At 43.2% G+C, this 27,501-nt stretch overlaps 1 protein-coding gene and 1 long non-coding RNA gene across 4 annotated transcripts; one reads left to right on the plus strand and one right to left on the minus strand.

The window, feature by feature from the left end:
- The first annotated feature begins 8,083 nt into the window (after positions 1-8,083).
- LOC124151711 (proteoglycan 4-like) lies at positions 8,084-27,406 on the plus strand. Of its 3 annotated transcripts, none has more exons than XM_046524303.2 (4): positions 8,084-8,292; positions 13,522-13,658; positions 21,567-21,902; positions 25,207-27,406. In XM_046524303.2, the coding sequence occupies exons 2-4, from the start codon at positions 13,643-13,645 to the stop codon at positions 25,959-25,961; spliced, it is 1,107 nt and encodes a 368-aa protein (XP_046380259.2). In that variant the 5' UTR covers positions 8,084-8,292; positions 13,522-13,642; the 3' UTR covers positions 25,962-27,406. The 3 variants fall into 3 exon arrangements, with proteins under 3 accessions (XP_046380259.2, XP_048242999.1, XP_046380260.2); XM_048387042.1 differs by lacking the exon at positions 8,084-8,292 and adding an exon at positions 8,345-8,366; XM_046524304.2 differs by lacking the exon at positions 8,084-8,292 and adding an exon at positions 8,446-8,567.
- Positions 16,749-18,929, minus strand: LOC124151712. Its single transcript, XR_006863398.2, has 2 exons — positions 18,900-18,929; positions 16,749-16,894 (listed from the first exon to the last, which is right to left on the minus strand). It is a non-coding gene; the product is annotated as an uncharacterized LOC124151712 (long non-coding RNA).
- Positions 27,407-27,501: the final 95 nt, after the last annotated feature.

Genomic DNA, 27,501 nt, shown 5'->3' on the forward strand with positions numbered 1-27,501 from the left:
CCGGACCTTCTGGCTATCCTCAGGGGCATGGTTATGCTCTGTAGCATTCCTCATCACGGTTCCTACTGTCGTGCGTCTTCCTCTACATGTGGACTTGACACACTTCCAGTGTACGCAAGTCAGTCTCTCGACGTTCTTAGTGTGAAGATAACCATCAAATAGGACTTGGGCTTTCCTCTCCGTGACATAACAAACTCAACATGACCTGTGAAGATCCGGAGTAGAACAGGTCTTCAGCAACCCATGCTTGCTGTAAAAAGCGACTATGCTTGTCGTAAGAGGCGACTAACGGGGTCGGGTGGTCAGACTTGGTTGATGCATGTCATCGTATCCAAAATGCGCGGATCGATGATCATGATGTCAATTACTGGATTGCCTGGTCCAGACTCAATTATTTGCAGACCGCTGTCACATAGCTGGAATATTGCTGAGTGCGGCTTTGAACAACAAACAAACAAACAAAAACGTGACTTGTACCTTCCAGCAGTATCAGACCGCCTCCGTGGTCTAGTGGTAGAGCGTCCGCCCGGAGAGCGATCGAAGGTCCGGGGTTCGATCCCCGGCCGCGTCATACCAAAAGACGTAAAAAGATGGTACTTGTTGTTACCCTGTCTGGCGCTCGGCATTAAGGGTCTAAAGCAAGGACTGGTCGGCTCGGAGTCAGTATACTGTGTCTGAGTGGGGTATTCATGTTAAACTGCGGCATGGTATCTCAGTGGGCTAGCACTATAAATCGGCATCAGTCCGGACTAGTACAAGCAGCCACACAAACACACACACACGTACTTGCACTTCGCTATATAAGTGCAATAATCTTGGACGCGACGTTAAACACCATTTCACCTTACCTTCCAGCAGTATCACTGCTTGGGGCAAGGGGGACATCTGAAATAGTCATGACACATGGTATCCATGTGGGGAAGCGAACCAGGGTCCACGGCGTGACGAATGAGTGATTGAATATGGTTTTACGCCGCTATTAGCAATATTCCAGCAATATCATGTCGGGGACACCAAAAATGAGCTTCACACAATGTACCCCATGTGAGGAATCTAACCCGGGTCTTCAGCGTGCCGATCGAAAGCTTTAACCACTAGGCTTCCCTAAATACTGGTTCACACATTGTGCCATGTGGGGTATCGAACCCGGGTATGTGGGGTATCGAACCCGGGTATGTGGGGTATCGAACCCGGGTATGTGGTGTATCGAACCCGGGTATGTGGGGTATCGAACCCGGGTAGGTGGTGTATCGAACCCGGGTATGTGGGGTATCGAACACGGGTATGTGGGGTATCGAACCCGGCCATGTGGGGTATCGAACCCGGGTATGTGGGGTATCGAACCCGGCCATTTGGGGTTTCGAACCCGGGTATGTGGGGTATCGAGCCCGGCCATGTGGGGTATCGAACCCGGGTATGTGGGGTATCGAACCCGGGTATGTGAGGTATCGAACCCGGGTATGTGGGGTATCGAACCCGGGTATGTGGGGTATGGAACCCGGGTATGTGGGGTATGGAACCCGGCCATGTGAGGTATCGAACCCGGCCATGTGGGGTATCGAACCCGGCCATGTGGGGTATCGAACCCGGGTATGTGGGGTATCGAACCCGGGTATGTGGGGTATCGAACCCGGGTATGTGGGGTATCGAACCCGGGTATGTGGGGTATCGAACCCGGGTATGTGGGGTATCGAACCCGGGTATGTGGGGTATGGAACCCGGCCATGTGGGGTATCGAACCCGGGTATGTGGGGTATCGAACCCGGGTATGTGGGGTATGGAACCCGGCCATGTGGGGTATCGAACCCGGGTATGTGGGGTATCGAACCCGGGTATGTGGGGTATGGAACCCGGCCATGTGGGGTATCGAACCCGGCCATGTGGGGTATCGAACCCGGGTATGTGGGGTATGGAACCCGGCCATGTGGGGTATCGAACCCGGGTATGTGGGGTATCGAACCCGGGTATGTGGGGTATGGAACAAAAAGTTTTAATCGCTTGGCTACCCATGCGCCACAAGTGAGAATTACATTCCGACCACTGTGACAAGTGATAATTAATATTCTGAAATAATCAAAGTCAGTAAATCCATATCTACTCCCAGGAACGTAATTCAAATTTATAATAGCAGTTAGAATATTCATTGTTCCTAAGATCACTAGCCTGTAGTCGAATTAACTGCATACATGAACGTCTGAGACCTGCATCACTTCGGGCTTTTCTCCCACATTAAGCTGACACGCCGTGATAATACTGGAATACTGTTCAAAACGGCGTTACACCAAACTAACACACTCGAAGACAACTTGCAATATGTCTCAAATGATAATTTGTCAACAAATCTAGGACGATAGGAGTGCTCTTTTTAACCATACAAAAGAACAAGGTTCAATTCAACTGACATTCTTTACTGTATTATTTGAGACTCGACGTGCTATCCCGGGGCCAATGAAAATCACAATAACAAGTATAAAGTAGCTGGAGTGAGTGAGTGAGTGAGTGAGTGAGTTGGGTTTAACGCCGCTTTTAGCAGTATTCCAGTTATATGGCGGCGTGTCAGCTTAATGTGGGAGGAAAGCCCGAAGTGATGCAGATCTTAGACGTTTACCACTTCGGTGAAACACGCGAGCACGGGTATGGTGCTGACACACCTAGAATCATAATCGGGGCGAACCGGGATTCGAACCCACAATCATAGGTTTCTGGCGTGCCCAAGGGACGCAACTCTGCACAGCGAATCGCGGCGCCTTAGACGACTGGCCCACCCGTTCACCCTAAAGTAGCTGGAAACAATGCCAGCTGGTCCAATACCCGTAGTAATACTCGTGTAGAATAATAAGGCTGTCTGCGCATATCTTCTGATAGTTCACAAATGCGACACTACGCCATTGACTATTTCATCCTTGAAACACAACAAAAAATAAACAGTGCTTTCTAAATATCAGTACAGTGTCCTTATTCTGGAACAGTCTCCTGCAAAACGGACTGGGTTTCTATAGATATGCTCTATGTTTAATTGACCTTCTACTGAAGATAGAGATAGTCTAGTCACAGGTCTACGATAGGGATAAACTGTAATCAAATATCTCTCTCTAATCGAGTTTCCTCCTATTCACAATTGGGATTGCAATGGAAGTGATCTCCCTAACATTGATACTTTTCTCCGAAACAGGGTCCACAATAGTGATTGTTACGTACGCTTAAGCCAACTGCTCATTGGCATTGCATTACATGTGGTTTAAACGATAAGTTTTTCTTATAAGTGTATTTCAAAACGCATTTAAGGAGCGAAAGCGTCTATGATAGTTTTACGTTTTGAAAAACACGCGTTGTAATACAAACGGTATCTGACGGTTACGAGTACTGTAATTGATTCATTACTTATTCAATCTTTGCACATTTTCCAAATTCCAATCTAAATTTCTCATCTATGTCGCTGGTATAAAGGTAGCGTGTGAAAACAGTAGATGAGAGGTTGATGATTCGACCATGTACATTGACTCAATGTGCCACCTAGCAATGAAGCGAGCCGACTTTTGCGGGATCGATTGTTAGTCTTAGAGAAGATAATATGCAGATTCTAACAAATACGTTAATAATACATACACACTAACATCACCAGTTTAGAAAGCTCTGCAATCAAGCGATATCTCCTGTTGGAACCAGTTTTGGATGATAAAGGGGGCATATCTGCCTCACTTTCCAAGACAATAAGGTGAGGTGAGGTGAAATGGGGTTTAACGTCGCGTCCAAGATTATTGCACTTATATAGCGACGTGCATGCACGTGTGTGTGTTTGTGTGGCTGCTGGTACTAGTCCGGACTGATGCCGATTTATAGTGCTAGCTCACTGAGATACCATGCCGCAGTTTAACATGAATACCCCACTCAGACACAGTATACTGACTCCGAGCCGACCAGTCCTTGCTTTAGACCCTCAATGCCGAGCGCCAGACAGGGTAACAACAAGTACCATCTTTTAACGTCTTTTTGTATGACGCGGATCGAACCCTGGACCTTCCGCTCTCCGGGCGGATGCTCTACCACTAGACCACGGAGGCGGTCCCAAGACAATAAGGTGTGACGCTTGCAGAATAATTGCAGTCCACAACCGGTCTGGAACTGGTCAAGTCGCCAAGCAAGAATCTCTGACGTCAACATTGGTGTCACGTCATTGTTTATTGTGCCCTCGTAAGTTATGTCGTCATATACATACTACGTCAAGAATAGGCTGACGTCATAGACAATCAGTCCTTCTGCAGTGTACGCGGCTAGTGGATGTGTAACAGTTGCCTTTGGAGTGTACCACAATAGCATTTTGTGTGCAACAGATGATGTATCCTTGGGTAATACTATTAAACATTTCCGATAATTATTATGTATAATTTACTGTACTTGGCAATATCTGTACTTTTGTCAGCAAAGAAAGTTCTCACTATGTTCAACCTATTTTCCTCTGAAGAGGGAGAGTGTTATATGGCAGTGTAATTTATAGTTAAGCAATGATTGTAACTGTATTACATTTTTTCTGTTGAGATTCAGTGGATGTTCTTTGCATTGTATTTGGACAATGATTTAGTCGTCAGGAATGTAGTACAATTAATTGTAAGCAGCGGCGAGTAAGCTATTATATTTAGATGCTCCATAAACGTCCGGAATAGCATGGGTGGATGCCAAGCCTTATAGAAACATGTGAAATATTCTGTGATGTTAAAGTGACACTGGACTGGTCTGGCACTGTGTAGAAAGTGTTGGAAGTTGGTTTGACTATTGAAGTGGAGCGGGCGCATCCCTGTCTCACCTCACATCTCACCTCACAGCTTTCGTGTGCAGATCACTTTTCACCCTAGTGTTCAGCCTAGGCTTATCTCGGAAGCTTGACCACTGTTGCCGCGAGGTGGTTATTATTCTGTCATTGTCATTTCCACTCCTCTCACATTTTATACTTCCATTTCATACTGCCATTTTGTAATTGCTGTGCAATAATTTGTATTGATTTGTAAACCTAGTTAATTATGTAATACAATTGTTGATTGTATACCATGTGTCAGTTGTTTGTTGGTTTCCCATTCAATTCTTTTACGTACAGATTTCTGAGTTGACATATTGTTTCAATTTTTTCAACATGTGACAAAACACCGTCAACGTGGAAGAAAGTTGTAGGTGGAAGAATGTAAGTGGTTCATTGTGACTCTAATGTTCACATCAATGTATTGCACAACCGCTGATCATACAACTGATTTCAAAAACTCGGATGTGAATTGCCATCACTCATATTGCTGGCCTATTTCCGTGAGTTTCCAGGTATGTTTTTGAATTTGATAGTATTGTCTTTCCCCACACAACCTCTCCTGCTATTCAGCCATCCCTATCATATATGCTGTCTCTCTTTCTATATCCTACACCCAACGCCCTACGCCCTACGCAACACATCCTACACCCTACACCCTACTCCCTATACCCAACACCCTACACCCCACATCCTACACTCAATACCCCACACTCTAAACTTTAAACCCTATACCCTACACCCTGTACCCTAAACCCTACACCATGTACCCTATACTCTTTATTCTACACATTATACCCTAAACTCTACACCCTACACTCTATATTCTACACCCTACACCCTACACCCTAAACTCTACACCCTACACCCTATACTCTACAACCTACACCCTATACCCTTTACTCTACACCCTGTACCCTACACCCTACACCCTGTTCCCTATACCTATTAATTTATACCCTTAAGCCTTTACTCTACACCATATACCCTGAACCCTGTACCCTACACTCTGTACCCTGTACCCTAAACCCTACACCCTGCACCCTATAGCCTTTACCCTATACCCTTTACCCTATACCCTTTACTCTACACCCTATACCCTTTACCCTATACTCTTTACTCTACACCTTATACCCTTAACCCTATACTCTTTACTCTACACCTTATACCCTTAACCCTATACTCTTTACTCTACACCCTTTACTCTACACCCTTTACCCTTTACCCTATACTCTTTACTCTACACCTTATACCCTTAACCCTTTACTCTTTACTCTACACCTTATACCCTTAACCCTATACTCTTTACTCTACACCCTTTACTCTACACCCTTTACCCTGTACCCTTTACTCTGAGCCCTGTATCCTACACTCTGTACCCTGTACCCTAAACCCTACACCCTAAACCCTATAACCTATACCCTATACAATTTACCCTATACCCTTTACTCTACACCCTATACCCTTTACCCTATACTCTTTACTCTACACAATTTACTCTACACCCTATACCCTTTACTCTGCACCCTATACCCTATACACTACATCCTATACCCTTTACCCTATACCCTTTACTCCACACCCTATACCCTTTACCCTATACTCTTCACTCTACACCATTTACTCTACACCCTATACCCTTTACTCTACACCCTTTAGCCTTTAAACTATACCCTTTACTCTGCACCCTATACCCTATACCCTATACTCTACACCCTATACCCTTTAAACTATACCCTTTACTGTACACCCTATACTCTGGACCCTATACCCTTTACCCTTTACTCTACACCCTATACCCTTTACCCTGCACCCGGGACGGTAGCCTATTGATTAAAGCGTTCGATCGTCTCGCCGAAGACCCGGGTTCGAATCCCGACATAGGTACAATGTGTGAAGCCCATTTCTGGCGTCCCCCGCCGTGATATTGCTGGAATAGTGCTAAAAGCGGCGTAAAACAATACTCACACATTTATTCATTACCCTGTACCCTTTACTCTACACCCTATACCCTTTACCCTATGCCCTTTACCCTACACCCTTTACTCTACACCCTATCCCCTTTACCTATACCCTTTACACCCTATACCCTTTACCCTTTACCCTATACACTACACCCTATACCCTTTACTCTACACCCTATACCCTTTACCCTATACTCTTTACTCTACACAATTTACTCTACACCCTATACCCTTTACCCTGCACCCTATACCCAATACACTACATCCTATACCCTTTACCCTATACCCTTTACTCCACACCCTATACCCTTTACCCTATACTCTTCACTCTACACCATTTACTCTACACCCTATACCCTTTACTCTACACCCTTTAGCCTTTAAACTATACCCTTTACTCTGCACCCTATACCCTATACCCTATACTCTACACCCTATACCCTTTAAACTATACCCTTTACTGTACACCCTATACTCTGGACCCTATACCCTTTACCCTTTACTCTACACCCTATACCCTTTACCCTGCACCCGGGACGGGACTCATTACCCTGTACCCTTTACTGTACACCCTATACCCTTTACCCTATGCCCTTTACCCTACACCCTTTACTCTACACCCTATCCCCTTTACCTATACCCTTTACACCCTATACCCTTTACCCTTTACCCTATACTCTACACCTTATACCCTGTACCCTGTACCCTTTACCCTACACCCTATACTCTATACTCTACACCCTATACCCTATACCCTACACCCTATACCCTTTACCCTATACCTTTTACACCCTATACCCTATACTCTACACCCTATACCCTTTACCCTATACCCTTTACACCCTATACCCTATACTCTACACCCTATACCCTTTACCCTACACCCTTTACTCTACACCGTCTACCCTATACTCTATACCCTATACCCTGTACCCTTTACTCTACACCCTATACCCTTTACCCTTAACACTACACCCTATACCCTTTACCCTTTACTCTACACCCTATACCCTTTACTCTACAACCTATACCCTTTACTCTATACCCTTTACTCTACACCCTATACCCTATACCCTTTACCCTACACCTTATACCCTATACTCTACACCATATGCCCTTTACCCTCTCCCCTTTAATGTAAACCCTATGCTCTATACCCTATACCCTATACCCTATATTTAACAACATAAACCATGTGACAGTTTCCGACTTTATGCGTGTATGACACACACACCAACTAATCTGAGTGTTGTTCAGCTGTGGGATGGGTCCCACTTGTCACTAATACAGTTTCATACAACTTCCCTTCATCGCATAATAGAGTTCTATAGTGGGTGTCAAATATAGATGCTGGCAAACTGCCAGTATACAAGTCCTGTTACTTCCTGGTTATGTCAGTCACAACATACCGTTGTATCTGAGCTGCTTGACACAGGACATGGTTGTACATGCACTCAATTGATAGGTCTTGTAGCTCCTGTAATTCACTATCTGGTGTCACCACGGAGCATGATATAGGCTATACCTGCAACGTGTAAGGTAGGTGAGATTGACATTTAGTCATGTCATGTGCAAGGTGGTTGATATAGACACATAATCATGTCCCGTGTACGGTAGGTGAGATTGACATTTAGTCATGTCACGTGTAAGGTGGGTGATATTGACACATAATTATGTCAGATGCAAAGTAGACGAGACTGACATTATAAGTGTCCACGGTCTCTAGGGACACACATGTTACCCTCGATGTAAATTTCCCTCGGGGGACCGTTGGACAACGGATTCATCTATCCGCACACCTAATTATATTGCAGGTATGTCTATTGCATGCTTTGGTAGGAATACCACAGTTGCATACGACAGATCAGTGCGTCTATTTATTTTCGAAAATATCTCCAAATATCCTGAGAATTGCGCCTCATAAATTAATTCGAGATACAAAACAGTTAACAGTTCGTTAATTCGAGGGGTAAACATAAGAAATATACCTTACATACTTGACAGAATAATATAACGGGTCTCAGCCAATAATCCGACCTTCATTTGCCAGGTAAGATAAATCATCATGTCACGAGTAAGGTATGCGAGACTAATATATAAACATGCTAAGTGCGTTGTTAGTGCTGCACAACCGCTGATCATACAACTGATTTCAAAAACTCGGGTGTGAATTTCTCCACACCCTTTACTTTATACCAAACACCCTAAACCCCACACCCTACACGCCACACCCTTAACCCTATACCACACACCCTTAATGATATACCACACACCCTATACCCTATACCACACACCCTATACCTTATACCACACAAACTATACCCTACAGCCCACATCCTACACTCCACACCCTTAACCCTATACCACACACCCTATACCTTATATCACACACACTATACCCTACACTCCACATCCTACACTCCACACCCTTAACCCTATATCACACACCCTATACCTTATACCACACACACTATACCCTACAGCCCACATCCTACACTCCACACCCTTAACCCTATACCACACACCCTATACTTTAAACCACACAAACTATACCCTACAGCCCACATCCTACACTCCACACCCTTAACCCTATACCACACACCCTATACCTTATACCACACACACTATACCCTACAGCCCACACCCTACACTCCACACCCTTAACCCTATACCACACACCCTATACCTTATACCACACACACTATACCCTACAGCCCACATCCTACACTCCACACCCTTAACCCTATACCACACACCCTATACCTTATACCACACACGCTATACCTTATACCACACACACTATACCCTACAGCCCACATCCTACACTCCACACCCTTAACCCAATACCACACACCCTATACCCTACACCACACACACTACACCCTAAACCCCACATCCTACACTCCACATCCTTACTCCTATACCAAACACCCTTTACCCTATACAACACACACTACACGTTACAGCCCACACCCTCCACTCAATACCCTTAACCCTATACCACATACCCTATACCTTATACCACACACCCTATACCCTACACCACACACACTACACCCTACAGCCCACACCCTACACTCCACACCCTTAACCCTATACCACACACCCTATACCTTATACCACACGCGCTATACCTTATACCACACACACTACACCCTAAACCCCACATCCTACACTCCACACCCTTACTCCTATACCAAACACCCTATACCCTATACAACACACACTACACGTTACAGCCCACACCCTCCACTCAACACCCTTAACCCTATACCACACACCCTTTACCCTACACCACACACACTACACCCTACAGCCCACACCCTACACTCCACACCCTTAACCCCATACCACTCGCCCTATACCTTATACCACACACCCTATACCCTTCACCACACACACTACACCCTACAGCCCTCATCCTACACTCCACACCCTTAACCCTATACCACACACCCTATACCCTTCACCACACACACTACACCCTACAGCCCTCATCCTACACTCCACACCCTTAACCCTATACAACACACCCTATACCCTACACCACACACACTACACCCTACAGCCCACACCCTACACTCCACACCCTTAACCCTATACCACACACCCTATACCTTATACCACACACACTATACCCTACAGCCCTCATCCTACACTCCATACCCTTAACCCAATACCACACACCCTATACCCTATACCACACACCCTATACCCTATATCACACATCCTATACCCTATACCACACACCCTATACCCTATATCGCACATCCAATACCCTATATCACAAACCCTATACCCTACACCACACACACTACACCCTAAACCCCACATCCTACACTCCACACCCTTAACCCTATACCACACACCCTATACCCTAAACTACACACACTACACCCTACAGCCCACACCCTACACTCCACACCCTTAACCCTATACAACACACCCTATACTCTATACCACACACACTACAACCTACAGCCTATATGAAACATTCTACACCCTATACCCTACATCCTACACTCTACACCCTATACCCTACACCGACATCCTATATCCTACGCCCTATTCCCTACACCCTATACCACACACCCTATACCCTATACCACACACACTACAACCTACAGCCTATTTGAAACATTCTACACCCTATACCCTACAACCTCTACCCTACATCCTACACTCTACACCCTATTCCCTACACCCTGTACTCTACACCCTTCAAGTTACACCGTGAAGATCCGGGTTAGAATAGGTCTTCAACATCCCGTGCTTGCCGTAAAAGGCGACTATGCTTGTCGTAAGAGGCGAATAACGAGATCGGTTGGTCAGGCTCGCTAACTTGGTTGATGCATGTCGTCGATCCCAATTGCGTGGATTGATGCTCATGATATCAATCAGAGGATTGTCTGGACCGCCGTCATATGCGGCGTTAAAAACAAACACCCTACACCTTACATCCTACATCCTACATCCTACACCTACACCCTACACCCTACACTCTGCACCCTAGACCCTATACCCTATACTTTACACCCTAAACCCTACACCCTACACTCTATATCCTACACCCTATACCCTACACCCTACCTCCTACACCTTATATCCTACATCCTACATCCTACACCTACACCCTACACCCTACACCCTACACTCTGCACCCTAGACCCTATACCCTATACTTTACACCCTACACCCTACACTCTATATCCTACACCCTATACCCTACACCCTACCTCCTACACCTTATATCCTATACCCTACACCTAACATCCTACATCATACACCCTATACGTACATCCTACATCCTACTCCTACACCCTATACTTTACACCCTATGCCCTTCACTCTATACCCTACACTCTATACCCTACACCCTATACTCTACACCCTATACCCTTCACTCTGTACCCTACACACTAAAACCCTATACCCTACACCTACACCCTACTCACTACACCCTGTACCCTACACCCTGTACCCTACACCTACACCCTGTACCCTACACCTACACCCTACACCCTGTACCCTACACCTACACCCTACACCCTGTACCCTACACCCTATGCCTACAGCTTACACCTACACCCTACTCACTGCACCCTACACCTACTGCCCACAGCCTATACCCTACACCCTATATACCTTAAACATAGAAATATACCTTACATAATACATGACAGAATAATAGAATGGGTCTCAGCCAATCAGAATCCGAATTTCATTTGTAAGGCACATTTTCATCATGTCACGAGTAAGGTATGCGAGACTGACATATAAGCATGCCCAATGCATTTCAGTGCGTTATGTATGTTACAATCAATGTGTAGATTCGGTCAATTTGTAAAATGTGATTCACTTTAGTAATTTACAAAAAGCCGAAATATTTCAGTCATTTCAAAAACTGACTGCGATTGACTTAAATTATTAAAAGGACGGAACATTAAAATAGACCAATCATGCTAGGATTAGAACTATCTATTGAACTTTTTTCTTTTAATCCCATCCCTATCAGCCAGTGAGTGATTAAATTCAACGTGTTTGGGATTCGCTATCACAAAATAATTGGACAGATTCTTCAGTTAATTTGTAAATTTACTGTAACATATATACACGCGGTATGGCTGTCGCCCTCTTTAGAGACATGGTATCAATTTGTATTAAAAAGGCAATGGTATATCTGCTGTATCTTATTCTATTCACAACTGACGGCATTGTATGGGCTGGCGGAAGAGTTCCTAGCAGAGTACACCGATGATCGATTTTCCCAGATGACCTTAATGTCCTTCCCGTTAAGTTCCGGGTTGGAATAAGTCTTCAGCTTCCCACACTTGTCATAGGACGCGACTAGAGGGATAGGATGGTCAGACACGATTCATGAGCTCATCATATCCCAATTGCGTGGATCGATGCTCATGATAACAATCAATGGATTATCTGGCCCAGATTCGATTAATTTCAGACCGCCGTCATATAGCTGGAATATTGCTGAGTGCGACGTTAATCAATAAACAAACAAACGTTTAATGTCCCAAGAACATTAAGTTGTATATGTGTATCAAAATATATTGTTCATACATGTGTTACACCCAATCTGAGCAACTGCACATTGCATAACTTGGATCACGTGTATCATTCATTCAGTGGATTGATATCAAAACAATATACTGTATGTCAATTATACATAACCCAACACATGCGTGCAAGCAGAAAATACAATTTTGTGAGTAGATATAGCTGGGCGAATATCATTGTTAAGTAATTTCTTTTTAAAAATAATGGTTGTTCGCATTTGTTTGGTGCCCATTAAAGTCTATATTTGGTCCGACGTATTATTTCCAAGCCGGATTTTATTTCTGTTTTACAGTAGTTAAGACATCATATAAATAGTAACTTATGATTTAATGTTGATGTGTGTGAAAACAATTCAGTGAACTGATCTTTGTAAAATAACTCGGGGAATAGATCCTTATAAAATAACTTTGTCCTTTTCACTCTTGAATAAGATTTAAACTGATACACGTCACTGTCGATTGCATGCATTGGTCAAGCCGTATTGGCCATTGCATGCATTGGGCAGTTGCACAGAAAGGGTGTAACACACGCAGTGAATCAACGGATTGGATACGATGCAAATGCGTTATGTAACTTATATATTGACAGATCACCTTGACCTATATACCTTCTGTCAATACACACAGTGTGTTATCAAGCTTATCTTGTTCTAAAATTGATACAGACGCTAAGGTAAACATGTGCTTTTTTCAGGTTTGTTTGTAAACGTGTCCAACTGCTTTTTGTAAAGTAAACAGACGCCCATGTGATTGAGGGCATACCTCCTCTACTGGCACAGTCTACACTTCCATAGACAAGACATACCGATCTGATTATGGAGAAGGAAAGGGGTGAGTAGTGTCAAAAGGCTATTGTGGAATCCTGAGGCGCCTCAAGGACGCAGCTCTGTATGGTCAATTATTACAAACGGTATTTTTCTGGCGGAATCCGTGTGGCAACATGGCTACTGTTTTCCTGTAGTGTAACTTAAGTGCAGGAGCACGGGTGTTGAATTCGTCGTGCAGAGTTGCGTCCCTTGGGCACGCCAGGAATTATGATTGTGGGTTTGAATCCCGGTTCGCCCTGATTCCGTTTCTAGGTTTGTCAGCACAATACCCGTGCTCGTGGCCTTCACCAAAGTGGTAAAAGTCTTAGACCTGGGCACCGTTCCACAAAGCGATCTTAGCGCTAAGTCGGTCGTAACTCCCATTCTTAAACACTGACTTACGACAGTCGTAGCCCTAAGATCGCTTTGTGTTTTCCTCTCATATTTAGCTGACACGCCGTGATATAACGGACATACAATTCAATGCGGCGTTAAACCAGCTGACTGACATATCTATTTAGTCGAACATCTGTTTGTTCTACGACAAGCGGGTTGATTTCCTCAGTTTCACAAACTTGTGAACAAGGTCGTGATTTCCTTGTCTGCAGCCTTATCCTGAGGATGATTTTTTTTCATGTCCATAAATACAGGTCATCTGGTAAGAGGCGACTAACGGGGTCGGGTGGTCAGGCTCGCTGACTTAGTTGATGCATGTCATCCACCCAATTGCGTGGATCGATGCTTATGATGTCAATCACTGGATTGTCTGGTCCAGACTTGATTAATTTCAGACCGCCGTCATATAGCTGGCATATTGCTGAGTGCGGCGTTAAAAAACAAACAAACAAAACGTACAGGTCATCATGGTTCATAGACTATCACCGATGCATAGACTGTCCTGCCACCTGATAGAAGATACACTAGTGTTCCCATAAGATCATTCGTCACAACTCGCCCCTTTCCGTAACCAGCGAAAATACGACAAACCAATCAGAATGCGCGTATGACTTCAAGTTCTTCGTCAAAGAATCCCTCAGAAATAATTTTTAATTTTATATATGTCTTGCATCTTAAAATATACCCAAGACACAGTTAAATGTGTTCAATCATACTGTATAATTCCGCATGTCCCGATGTGCTGTAACTTGCATCTGAAATATATATAATATATGGGGAAATATATGTGAACCATCACGCAACGAGTTGACAATCGTTTTAGGTATGCCCGTTTGCGCTAAGACGGAACCCGGTCGCAAAAATGGCCATGAGAGGGGCACGAGTCGCTATTCGGCTTGTCCCGGAATAACACGAGTTGGTCACGAATGCCCATAAGATTTGCAACGTCAAACAAGAGTAAGTGAGTGAGTTGGGTTTAACGCCGCTTTTAACAATATTCCAGTTATATCGCGGCGTGTCAGCTTAATGTGGGAGGAAAGCCCGAAGTGATGCAGGTCTCGGACGTTTACCACTTCGGTGAAATCCACCCTTGCGCCCTCAAACAAGAGACCCAAATGTACTGATATATAGAGATAAGGACACGAGTGTCTGTCAGATATATGTCAGGCACCAGTGCAGTAATCTGTTTTTGACGCACCCTAACATCACACCTTTTGAGCATCGAATCGATGTGTATTTTGTCTATTCTCGTGATCACAGTGGTGCAGTGACACATAACAGTCATGAGTGAGTATGTATTTACGCCGCTTAGCAATATTCCAGCAATATCACGGCGGGGGACACCAAATATGGGCTTCACACATTGTAACCATGTCGGGAATCGAACCCGGGTCTTCGGCGTGCCGAGCGAACGCTTTAACCACTAGGCTACCCGACCGCCCCCATAACGATTACCCGGCTTACTGCTTACTGGTCATACCTAGAGCGCGTTGCAAGTCACGAATCGCATAGAGTAAGCAAATTAATCGTTTATACTGGGGTCGGCAACAGCTCGAAGCGCTGGTGCACTCTTCCAAACTGGCGGCGATACTACCGAATGCCCTAATGAAGAACCTAAAAGAAGAGGTTTGATGACTATCGGATGCATTTAAGACTACTTTGAAGATGTAGACCGCCTCCGTGGTCTTGTGGTAGAGCGTCCGCCCGGAGAGCGGAAGGTCCAGGGTTCGATCCCGGGCCGCGTCATACAAAAAGACGTTAAAAGATTGTACTTGTTGTTACCCTGTCTGGCGCTCGGCATTAAGGGGCTAAAACAAGGACTGGTCGGCTCGGAGTCAGTATACTGTGTCTGAGTGGGGTATTCATGTTAAACTGCGGCATGGTATCTCAGTGAGCTAGCACTATAAATCGGCATCAGTCCGGACTAGTACAAGCAGCCACACACACACATACACGTGCATGCACGTCGCTATATAAGTGCAATAATCTTGGACGCGACGTTAAACCCACATTTCACCTCACCTCACCTCACTTTGAAGATGTGGAGCAGACTGAGGATGGTGCGATGTGAGCTGCCTTTGCCAATTTCCAAGTTGATCCACTCAAGAATTTCTTATTCCGTTGCCAAACTCAGCCACCATTTTGGTTTGAAAACGAGGCGACCTCAGCCAGCGATTGTTGCGCTTGCAACTTAGCGCGCCGTTGTGAGGAGAACCGCTGTACATACATCGCTTGCAAGCGACTCGCGCTTTGCAACGCAGCCCTAGTGTGACCCTACCCAACTATCTGTCACGTTTGTTGACCATCAATGGGATGGTGGTCAAGCAAACTAGATAAGATCAAAGATCATTTGTTACATTTGACCACTTTCTAAATGGCATTGTGTATTCATAGCTTTCGGCCATGGGAGCAAAACCAATTTACACTTGTCAGAGGGGTACATAAAGTACGTGATCTAGACAATCACTTTTAGTTTTTTGGAAGCCTCGGTGGCTGAGTTGGTTAGATCGCTGAAATTCTGGTGTCCCCCGCCGTGATATTGCTAAAAGCGGCGTAAAACCACACTGACTCACTCACTCACTAGATCGCAGAATTTGTGTGCTGGCGATTAGGTGCCTCAGTCTGGCAGTGTGGGTTCTAATCCCGGATGGGAAATAACCCCAAAAGGTACCAGAATTTGTACTCTACTAAGAAAGCGTCATCCCAAAAATAAAATTTGTTACAAGACCAAAGAACATTTATTAACATTCTAAGACAATGACGTTGGTGAATTCGACTGAAGTACCTATCAATGAATAGCAATCAGGAAAGCAGTGCGTCATTTTCTGAACATAGGCTGTCACCATCGAGTGGCCGATCAAGGACCTGGAATTAGAACCACATGTGTGAAAGAAATACAAAATTAGTTCTGGTGCTGGGGGTCACTAACGTGACGTCATTCTACTTGCATTGTACACGATATACGGCTTTTCCATTGGACGAGAGGTCGGTCACATGACCGCAACACTGAAATTCACAAGTGTCCGAACGACACATTTGACGTTCATGCGTTTTTCACTAGACCGTGTTCTTGAAATGATGTAAACACTGACTGACTACTTCCACATTCCTGGTGAAACCCCTGGGAATTGCCTAGCACAAATAAATACGGAAAAAAACGTTCTTTCTCGTCATTTAGACCCTTTAATCTTGAACTTAGCCTTCTAGCATACATTTGGAAAAGTCAGAGAGTTTGATTGCATGCCCGTTCAAGGATATCCCCGCTACAACCCATCCCAGAGAGCAAAACGAGAACAAATACACATCCCAATTTATCGTAGTATCGACTCGATCCGTGTCCAGACTTCAGTAACAGTCTACAGCAACCTAGGGATGTCCCCAGTATCTGTTTGACACATCTTTACAATCAACTTTCAATGATCGGCCAAATGATCAGAGATGACTAACACATGTAACAGCCACAGGGTCATTTGCAACTTCGGAAATCTCTAGTCACGTTTATCGTGTCGGCCATCTACTTGATGTAAATGTATTACGACCAGTGCGGGACAAACATTGCTTGAACGTCGTCGCAAGCTCCGACGCTCATACAGTTTGGCCCTCATCATATAAAGGTTCATACTCCAATGAATACACACAAAGTGAAAGTCAGTTCTTAAAATTATTACTTAACAAATGTTCCACGACGTTACACGCGACATTCAGCGGCCGGATGTAGGTCATCTGACCGGGGCCTGAAATGGTCAGAGTAATTTCGCTATTATCGCGGTGGCAGAAAAGTTCACGCCAGGACAGATACACAGTATATTGAGTGATAATCTATTATTATCTATTGTGCGGAAGCCACTATTGTAATGGGTTGCCCAGAAACCATTTTCCGCATGTCATGTGAACATGTACTTATATAATACTTTTGTAAGTGTCTCATTAACTTCTAAATGTGTTATACGTGCGTGTGCGCTTTAGTCAAAGTACAGTCGGACACGGTACAAGAACAGGAAGATAGATGTTTTGTTTGAAGCGTATTTATTTGTTTTTGACAGGGCATTACTTCAGAGAACCGTTAAAGGGATCAGATACCGTATATATTAACATTTGTGAAAGATATTGAGTACCCGTGAAGATCCGGGTTACAATTGGTCTTCAGCAACCCATGCTTGTCGTAAGAGGCCAGTGTGCTTGTCGTAAGAGGCGAGTGTGCTTGTAAGAGGCGAGTGTGCTTGTCGTAAGAGGCGCCTAACGGGATCGGGTGATCAGGCTCTCTGACTTAGTCGATGCATGTCATCCCAATTGCGTAGATCGATGCTCATGGTGTAGACTCGATTATTTAAAACACCAAACAAACTAAACTAGAAACTGACTTTAACGAATGTATACGGACACTTGCGTCATTTAACAATTCGTCCGTATAAACGAATTTCCGTATAACTGAAACCAGCTTCTTCACATACACACTGTCTGGATTTGAATCGAGTGAGCCACCCACGAGAATATGCAAAGTCTGAAATGTCCATTTTGCCACCAAAATCGCGAGCTTTCTCTATCAGCATTTCATCATTAACGGGCACATTACGACTTGTCATGTCACACAAACAAAGATATAATGCATCTTACAGCTTCTGGTGTTTTGCTCCACGGGATCGTGATAAGTCATTTGAATTTTTCGGGAGATTTAGCCACTTCTTTTTGTCTTTAAAATGTCACCAATTGTCGATTTTCCTATGGTATGACGAAATTCAGTGCCATAATGCTTACTGATGGATTTCAAACTTGCTGACGGGTATTTTTCCTTCAACAGACAAATTTCCCTTTTTTCGCGTGCTGCAGCAGCATGTCGCTTACGTTTCGCTGGTTGACAGGCCATACTCACAGTTTGAAGTCAGGGAACCGAGGTTTCCGGATATCTGAAGTCCGTATAAGCGGGGCATGACTGTAGTAGTAGTAGTAGTATCAAAAATCATTTTTTTATTTTAAGTTAGTATTTTGTTCAATGAACACAATAATAAATATAAGCGACAGAACCCTTGTCATATTTAAGAAATAAACCAGGTGCAGGCCAAGCACCGGGTGGCTCATTCTCCCTGCAGTGTTTTATTGTACGATAAACAACGACCACGATTTTTTTTCTTATATGGGATATCAACATGATGTCCAGCCTCTTCAAGAAATCAGGATGTTAATAGAATTTAAATAATGATGACTAATTGGATATATAAGTCCATTCTATGAACAGAGTGTGTGTGTAAGTTTGGTATTTCCCGAGTATTCTCACAATTTTCACGTCAAGTATTTGTACTTAGTCTCCCAAAACCGATTATTATATCGCTCCCACTTTTGGATGCGATCATTCGGTCATTGTGTTTATCTGCGTTGCCAAGCTTCTTCTAAAAAATAACGTTCTCCAATTTACGTCGTCATGTCGAGAGCACATGTTCGAATCTCCAGAAATGATGTCATGACAGAACAAAGTTTTATCGTGAAATAAACCACGCTTCGTTCTTCATTGTTCTTTGCGATTTATCCAGCAGCTGTTTTATATATGACCATAAGGTGAGATGAGGTGAGGTGAAATGGGGTTTAACGTCGCGTCCAAGATTATTGCACTTATCTAGCGACGTGCATGCACGTGCATGTGTATGTGGCTGCTTGTACTAGTCCGGACTGATGCCTATTTATAGTGCTAGCACACTGAGATACCATGCCACAGTTTAACATGAATACCCCACTCAGACACAGTATACTGACTCCGAGCCGACCAGTCCTTGTTTTAGCCCCTTAATGCCGAGCGCCAGACAGGGTAACAACAAGTTATGACCATAAGAATCTCGCACGGTCGATTGTACAATTCCGATTGTATGATAATCACTACCAAATAGTGACGATACCAGGTTTCCGCAAAAAGGCGTATCTTGTCCCGCCGGTGGCACCCGTCACAAATACACGCAAAGGCAAGTCAATTGTTCACCTGAAAAACACGGGACCATATGATAAAAGTCAAAATAAGGAATTCCATCAGACATCATTTTATCACTGATGCGTCAAATTTGGAAATGTCTTTCTCACATGCTCACAAAAATACACTTATTACCACGGACAAATGACCAGGTAAAGCAACAGTGTTGTGACGCCGTCATGGTTTTGGTTTGGTTTGATGTTTAACGCCGCTCTCAGCAATATTCCAGCTATATGACGGCGGTCTGTAAATAATCGAGTCTGGACCAGACAATCCAGTGATTGATATCATGAGCATCGATCCACGTAATTGGGATCGATGACATGCATCAACAAAGTCAGCGAGCCTGACCACCCGATCCCGTTAGTCGCCTTTTACGACAAGCATAGTCACCTTTTACGGCAAGCATGGGTTGTTGAAGACCTATTCTACCCCGGAATCTAAACGGGTCCGACGCCGTCATGGACGCCGTATCCGTTCTGTATATGGTCGGATGAAGCTCATATATCAGACGTAACATTCGCCCGCTTGGAACCCTTAGCCTGTCAGCACCCTCTGCTTGCTCGAGACCCGTGAAGGTCCGGGGTAGAATTGGTCTTCAGCAACCCATCCTTGCCATAAGAGGCGTCTAACGGAATCGGGTGGGATATAAATCGTGCACAAAACGCCGTCCTTTATTGTTTTTATTCTTAAAATCTGTATATCCGAATATAACCTGTGTAATTAACAACATCTCTAGGTAACATTAACACGACCTGTGTCCCGTTCCAGACGAATTCTGCGGTTCCGCGATCGCGAAAAGAGTTTCAGAGAATTGCAGAAAATTCGCGGAATTTGCCTATTATAGCCAATCAGTATACTAGTTCTCATCATTTTCAAGCTTTTTCATCGAATATTGCACTCGAATGATACACAAACACTTAACATGCGATTCAAATATACAAAAATAAATAAATCCTACAACAAAACGAAATTTAAAAAGTAATTATCAACTTATAGATGTTCTGGTGGTATTAAGACAACATATTTTATGTTTACATCAACCGTTAATGTCATGTCTAAATTCAAGAGATTAAAATGATAAAAGAAAAATATTAGTTTGGATTAATATTTGAGGGGGAAATGGTTATATTTTAACCGCAGAATTTTGTAATGTTACCGCAAAAATTTGTAATTTTACTGCAGAATGTTTATGCTTTTACCGCAGAATTTGTCTGGGTCTGCTGTGTCACTTTGAACGTTCTTAATATGAAGCTCACACGCCGTGATATCACTGACACACTTGGCATAATAACCAGATAGGGGCGGTCGGGTAGCCTAGTGGTTAAAGCGTTCGCTCATCACATAATCAATCATATTGCTGGAATATTGCTAAAAGCGGCGTAAAACTACTCACTCAATCACTCACTCACTATAACCAGATAGTCACGATATGGCTAAAATATTGCCGATCTGACGGTAAAGTTCGTCCACTCACTCACTCATTAAAACGGGGGATGACTGTATTGTTGAAAGTGGCGTTGATCGCACATGCTTTTCAAGCCGCTCGTGTTTCAAGATGGTCATTTTATTTACTGCTTTCAGGTAACACGTTCAGAGTCGTCTTCAGTGAAAGCCCGCAGAGTTCATCCAAGACCAAGCAACAGCAACCCTACCATCTGGTCATCGACAAGGATGCGGTGCGTCTCCGGGACCCTACGTCTAATGACCTCATTTTGGAGTGGCCATACAGTTGCGTCAGGAGGTACGGCACGTCACCAAGCACCTTCTCGGTGGAGGTGGGGAGAAGAAGCGCTACAGGGGAAGGGGTGTTCGCGATGGTGACAACTGAAGCCCTGGCCATTTTGGACAAGATCCATGAAGTGTCGAAACAAATCATAGACAAACGTGGTCCGAAAAAGACAACTACACCCCAAAAAGGTAAATTATTCTCGCTTGTTCCTTATTGCTTGGGGTCAGTGAGAAATAAAAAGCCCCCCACCCCCATATCTGAAGATATGTTCCCTTTGGCCGCGTTCCATTGAGCGATCGTCTCGCTGAGATTACCGTAAGTCTTATACTATTAACATGGACCTACGACAGTCGTAGCGCTAAGATGATCGTAATTGTTACCCAGGTCACAATCACTCAGATTGACTGAAAACAACAAAGAATTTGTGTCACGTTTGTTTTATGTTTCATAAAACATGGCTGACAAAGATACATCATGTTTATGCTTCAAGTTTTCAACTTGGTGTGGCGCAACGGATAAAATATCAACACTCATTAACTATACTAGGCATACAATAAAGTATTATAATACCCAACTAGTTCTTGGTTACTTATGTTTTCAATGTCAACATTAGATGACAAGACCCATCAACACAACTTGCAATGGAACTAGTTGATAACATTAATATCAACTTTCAAGAAACCATAAAAGATAAATCCATGCATTAATTGTAACCATAACACCAGTAAGATGCTAAATTTCCATACTGTATTACAACATTGCATAAATCATCAAATACTCTATAAAAGTGAACTAATTATATATTTGGCATATGTTCTGTGTGAAAATAAACCTTAATGAATTATACTCCCAATAGTTTGTTATTTCAAATGAAAACTAAGAAATTACAGATTATCTTATAAATGAGTATTGAGTCAAACTGCATAACATTGTGAAGTGTCGTAAAATTAGTGTGTAAACAAGACAACAAGAATTACCTCCCTTTAACTGAGACAGATGCTATGCTATGAAATGGGATGTGCTGTAACTTATATTGGTTCAACTCAATTATCATGTTTTAATGCAGAAAAGTTATATTTACAATGATAATGCTATATGCTTGAAGTGTGTTCTTACAAAATATACAACGAAAGTATGCCAAACGATGTACATGAAAATGTGGGAGGTCACGTGACCTCAAATATGAACGATCAGCGAGATGTGGACAAATAGTGCTTTTCATCCTAACTTTTGCTTGAAAACAATGCCTGATGAGTGTGTGTACATGTTTGACAGCGATACACATCATATACATCTGTGTGAGTACTAAAACGACAAATGACCTTGACTGTCCTTCGCTACCATGTCGTCCGTGAACACTGACAGGGCGCAGCGTTATCGTTTAGCAAGTAATTATCTAATTACAACATTACCTATATAGCCAAATATGGTTATTTCAAATCTACATGTTCTTATCTACATAATTACATATGTTGTGGTCTTATCTCAACCGTTAATTTTCATACATACCTGAAAACAACAAAGAATTTGGGTCAAGTTTGTTTTGTTTCATAAAACATGGCTGACAAAGATACGTCAGCCAATGACGTCAGCCAATGACGTAAGCGCATTCAATTTGACAGTGCGCTAAGCGGCACAACTTCCAGAGGACTGACAGAGTGATTTCTCTTAGACCGTGGACGAAACACTCAACACGTATTTACTTACACCCTCGCAAAGACGGAATATATTACACAGGGGATGCAAAATTTAACTGAATGCACTTACAATGGGTGAAAAGTATATACTTTTAACATAGACTTACGGCAGTCGCAGCGGTAAGATGATCGTAATCCCCATACTTTTAACATAGACTTACGACAGTCGTAGCGCTAAGATGATCGTAATCTCCATACTTTTAACATGGACTTACGACAGTCGTAGCGCTAAGATGATCGTAATCCCCATACTTTTAACATGGACTTACGACAGTCGTAGCGCTAAGATGATCGTAATCCCCATACTTTTAACATAGACTTACGACAGTCGTAGCGCTAAGATGATCCTAATCCCCATACTTTTAACATAGACTTACGACAGTCGTAGCGCTAAGATGATCCTAATCCCCATACTTTTAACATAGACTTACGACAGTCGTAGCGCTAAGATGATCCTAATCCCCATACTTTTAACATAGACTTACGACAGTCGTAGCGCTAAGATGATCGTAATCCCCATACTTTTAACATGGACTTACGACAGTCGTAGCGCTAAGATGATCGTAATCCCCATACTTTTAACATAGACTTACGACAGTCGTAGCGCTAAGATGAACCTAATCACCATACTTTTAACAAAGACTTACGACAGTCGTAGCGCTAAGATGAACCTAATCACCATACTTTTAACATAGACTTACGACAGTCGTAGCGCTAAGATGAACGTAATCTCCAAACTTTTAACATAGACTTACGACAGTCGTAGCGATAAGATGATCGTAATCCCCATACTTTTAACATAGACTTACGACAGTCGTAGCGATAAGATGATCGTAATCCCCATACTTTTAACATAGACTTACGACAGTCGTAGCGCTAAGATGAACGTAATCTCCATACTTTTAACATAGACTTACGACAGTCGTAGCGCTAAGATGAACGTAATCTCCAAACTGTTAACATGGACTTACGACAGTCGTAGCGCTAAGATGAACGTAATCTCCATACTTTTAACATGGACTTACGACAGTCGTAGCGCTAAGATGATCGTAATCACCATACTTTTAACATAGACTTACGACAGTCGTAGCGCTAAGATGATCGTAATCCCCATACTTTTAACATAGACTTACGACAGTCGTAGCGCTAAGATGATCGTAATCTCCATACTTTTAACATAGACTTACGACAGTCGTAGCGCTAAGATGATCGTAACCACCATACTTTTAACATAGACTTACGACGGTCGTAGCGCTAAGATGATCGTAATCACCATACTTTTAACATAGACTTACGACGGTCGTAGCGCTACGGTCATTTTAGGGAATAGGGCCCTGGTCCGTTATTACTAATACCTGACATCAGGTTCACAGGTAATAAATTTCATGACTTATACATATAAGTGGGTGGAGTCGGGTTTAACGTTCACTTTTATAGCAACTTGCATGTACGTGAGTGGGTGGCTGCTTGTAATAGTCAGGACGTATTCCGGTTTTCCAGTTCTAGCCCTCTGCGATACCATGCCGCAATTTAACATGGATAGGCAACTCACTCGCTTATTACTGACACCGAGCCGACCAGTCCTTTAGTCCACTAAAGGGTAACGCCAAGTACCATCTTCAACGTCTTTTGGTATGGCGCAGCCATTGGATCGAACCATCGACCATAAACTGTCCGGGCAGAATCTGTCAGTTCAGCCTGAAGCATTGTCAAACTTTTTCATGTTATAATGCTGTCATTATATCGTCTTAAATGATATATCGAGTTCTCATGCTGCCTTCTTTTTGTCTTTCAGACAACGTATACACAGAACCGTACACCCAATGGCCACAGCGATTAAGAGATACTAGATTGAAAGGTGAAGTTCTGGATGAGAAAAGTAAAGAGTCAGGACCAGCTCCGAAGACAGCAGCGCCCTACCTTGAAACAGGTGATGGCGTAACGGTGACACGCATCGGACAGGGATCAGAATTAGAACCAACACTTCCACCAAGATTAGAACCCCCAATTCCACCTAGATTAGAACCTACACTTCCAACTAGATTAGAACCTACACTTCCACCAAGATTAGAACCAGCACTTCCACCAAGATTAGAACTTACAGATCCGCATAGATCAGAACCCAGGACCCGTACTGAATCAGACACTAGCACCCGTACAGGATCAGACCCTAGAACCCGTACTGGAATCGACCCTAGGGCCAGTACGAGATCCGGGACAGGGCTGTACCTGTCGCCGACGTTCATAGACACTGTGGGCGTCACTGAAGATTTATACGACGACGGCGAAGCTGTGGCTGCACACATTGCCGCAATGCCGACACCAAAAACACGTGATGACCCAGGACAAGGAACATATTGGACATCAACATCAATTGAGCCTCAAATTCGTCACAATTATGAACCGCTGAAAATAGGTAAAGAAGAATTGAGTGGGCAGGTTGACATGAAACCCCAGCCAGGCAGGATTATAGCTTTTGATTTACCAAAGAGAGAACGTCCCAAGCAGCCTCGTGTAAACTACGAGAACGTGAAAGGTGTAAAAGAATAAAGTTGGATTGCGTACCTAAGGCATCTTGGATGTCGATTCAATATAGACATTGGACTTGTATGTCCTGATTTGCCCTGTTCTTTTTTTCAAGTCAAATAAGAACTTGTCATCAAAATCGTAATCCTAACACAATACTCATACAGGAAAACGAACATAATAATCAAAATAGCAATAATCATAACCATAATAATCATCAAAATCACAATTCGATTTACAATGCGCCAAATTTCATTATTATCCCGGTCAGTGGATCAGAGCTCACTTGATTTTCATTCTCAGCTCCCCGGGGAGTCTACAAACCAGGCTGCCTGTGAGGCGCTAGAAGGTTAACAGTTGCCATTGCATATTATCTTCACACACAAAATTAGTTATGTATGTTGACAGGATCCCCGACATAAATTAATAAGGGTTTCCGTCCCTTGTCATGCTCTGGCCGATGGTTCCAACTCCATGATATGAAGTCCTTACCCGCATGGATACCGTTGTTTATTATTAAAGTATCTGTACGTGTATGCATTACATGAACGGTTTCATCCTCAGACAGAGTAGACTACCCCTACATGTAATAGTGGTAAATGTTTGATCTGAAAAATAGTAAACAAAGTCGAGTGATATATTGGTCTGTTATTTGCTTTAAAGGTGCGAGGTCCCTTTTAAAATTTCGATTCATCAGAACGCGACAATAATCCGTGTTCAAACATGATAAGCGTGACGCAGCGCAAAAGTACATGAAACCAGTCTTTGTTAACGCGTCCATAAGTAAAACCGAGGGTGTCTAACGTTGTATAATAGAATAGAGAGATTCTCTTTTAAATTAATATGTAGACAAAACATATAAATACGCAAAACTACATTAGATCAGTGCAACGCTGGTCTTGCACCTTTTCGATCATTTACGACGTCGTGTGCTTGGAAACGCTCTGGTTTCCAGTCTTTGCAAGGGGCGGTCGGGTAGCCTAGTGGTTAAAGCGTTCGCTCGTCACGCCGAAGACCCGGGTTCGAATCCCGACATGGGTATAATGTGTGAAGCCCGTTTCTGGTGTCCCCCGCCGGGATATTGCTGGAATATTGCTAAAAGCGGCGTAAAACCAAACTCACTCACTCACTCCAGTCTTTGCAATCTTCAGTCAATCATATTCCAAAACGGAGGGGCAGAACAAAGTATACCGAGTTTGTTTTTTGATGTAATTGAAGATTGAAAGAACTGTTGTTTAAATTGATTATGTCTATTTAACAATCACTCATTCCTGCAACAGTTTGTAAAAAGAAATCTGTGGCTGGGTAATTTTGTTTAAAAATATACTGATTAGGCTTAGATAAGAAATGAATTTGCAAACACATGACCATGTTGTAAATTTGTGCCGAAAAAGACAATTGTTTATTTTCAAAGGTAAGATGGTATGTATTATGCGAAAACCTTCTTTTTGATTTGAGGTGAATGTTTTGAAAAATAAAATCATTGTAGAAGTATTCTTTTTTGCATATTTTCAGTTGAAAATAATCAACTGAGAGGTACTTTCTTTTTACTCCCCAGATTATA

This window comes from Haliotis rufescens, unplaced genomic scaffold (genome assembly GCF_023055435.1).
Source record: "Haliotis rufescens isolate VD_foot unplaced genomic scaffold, xgHalRufe1.0.p SCAF_64, whole genome shotgun sequence".
Lineage (NCBI taxonomy): Eukaryota > Metazoa > Mollusca > Gastropoda > Lepetellida > Haliotidae > Haliotis > Haliotis rufescens.

What these genes read in the sequence shown, in the direction of transcription:
- LOC124151711 (XM_046524303.2), top strand. An exon ending in GACAACTACACCCCAAAAAG is followed by an intron (nt 21,903 to 25,206) that starts GTAAATTATTCT and finishes TTTGTCTTTCAG; the next exon opens with ACAACGTATACACAGAACCG.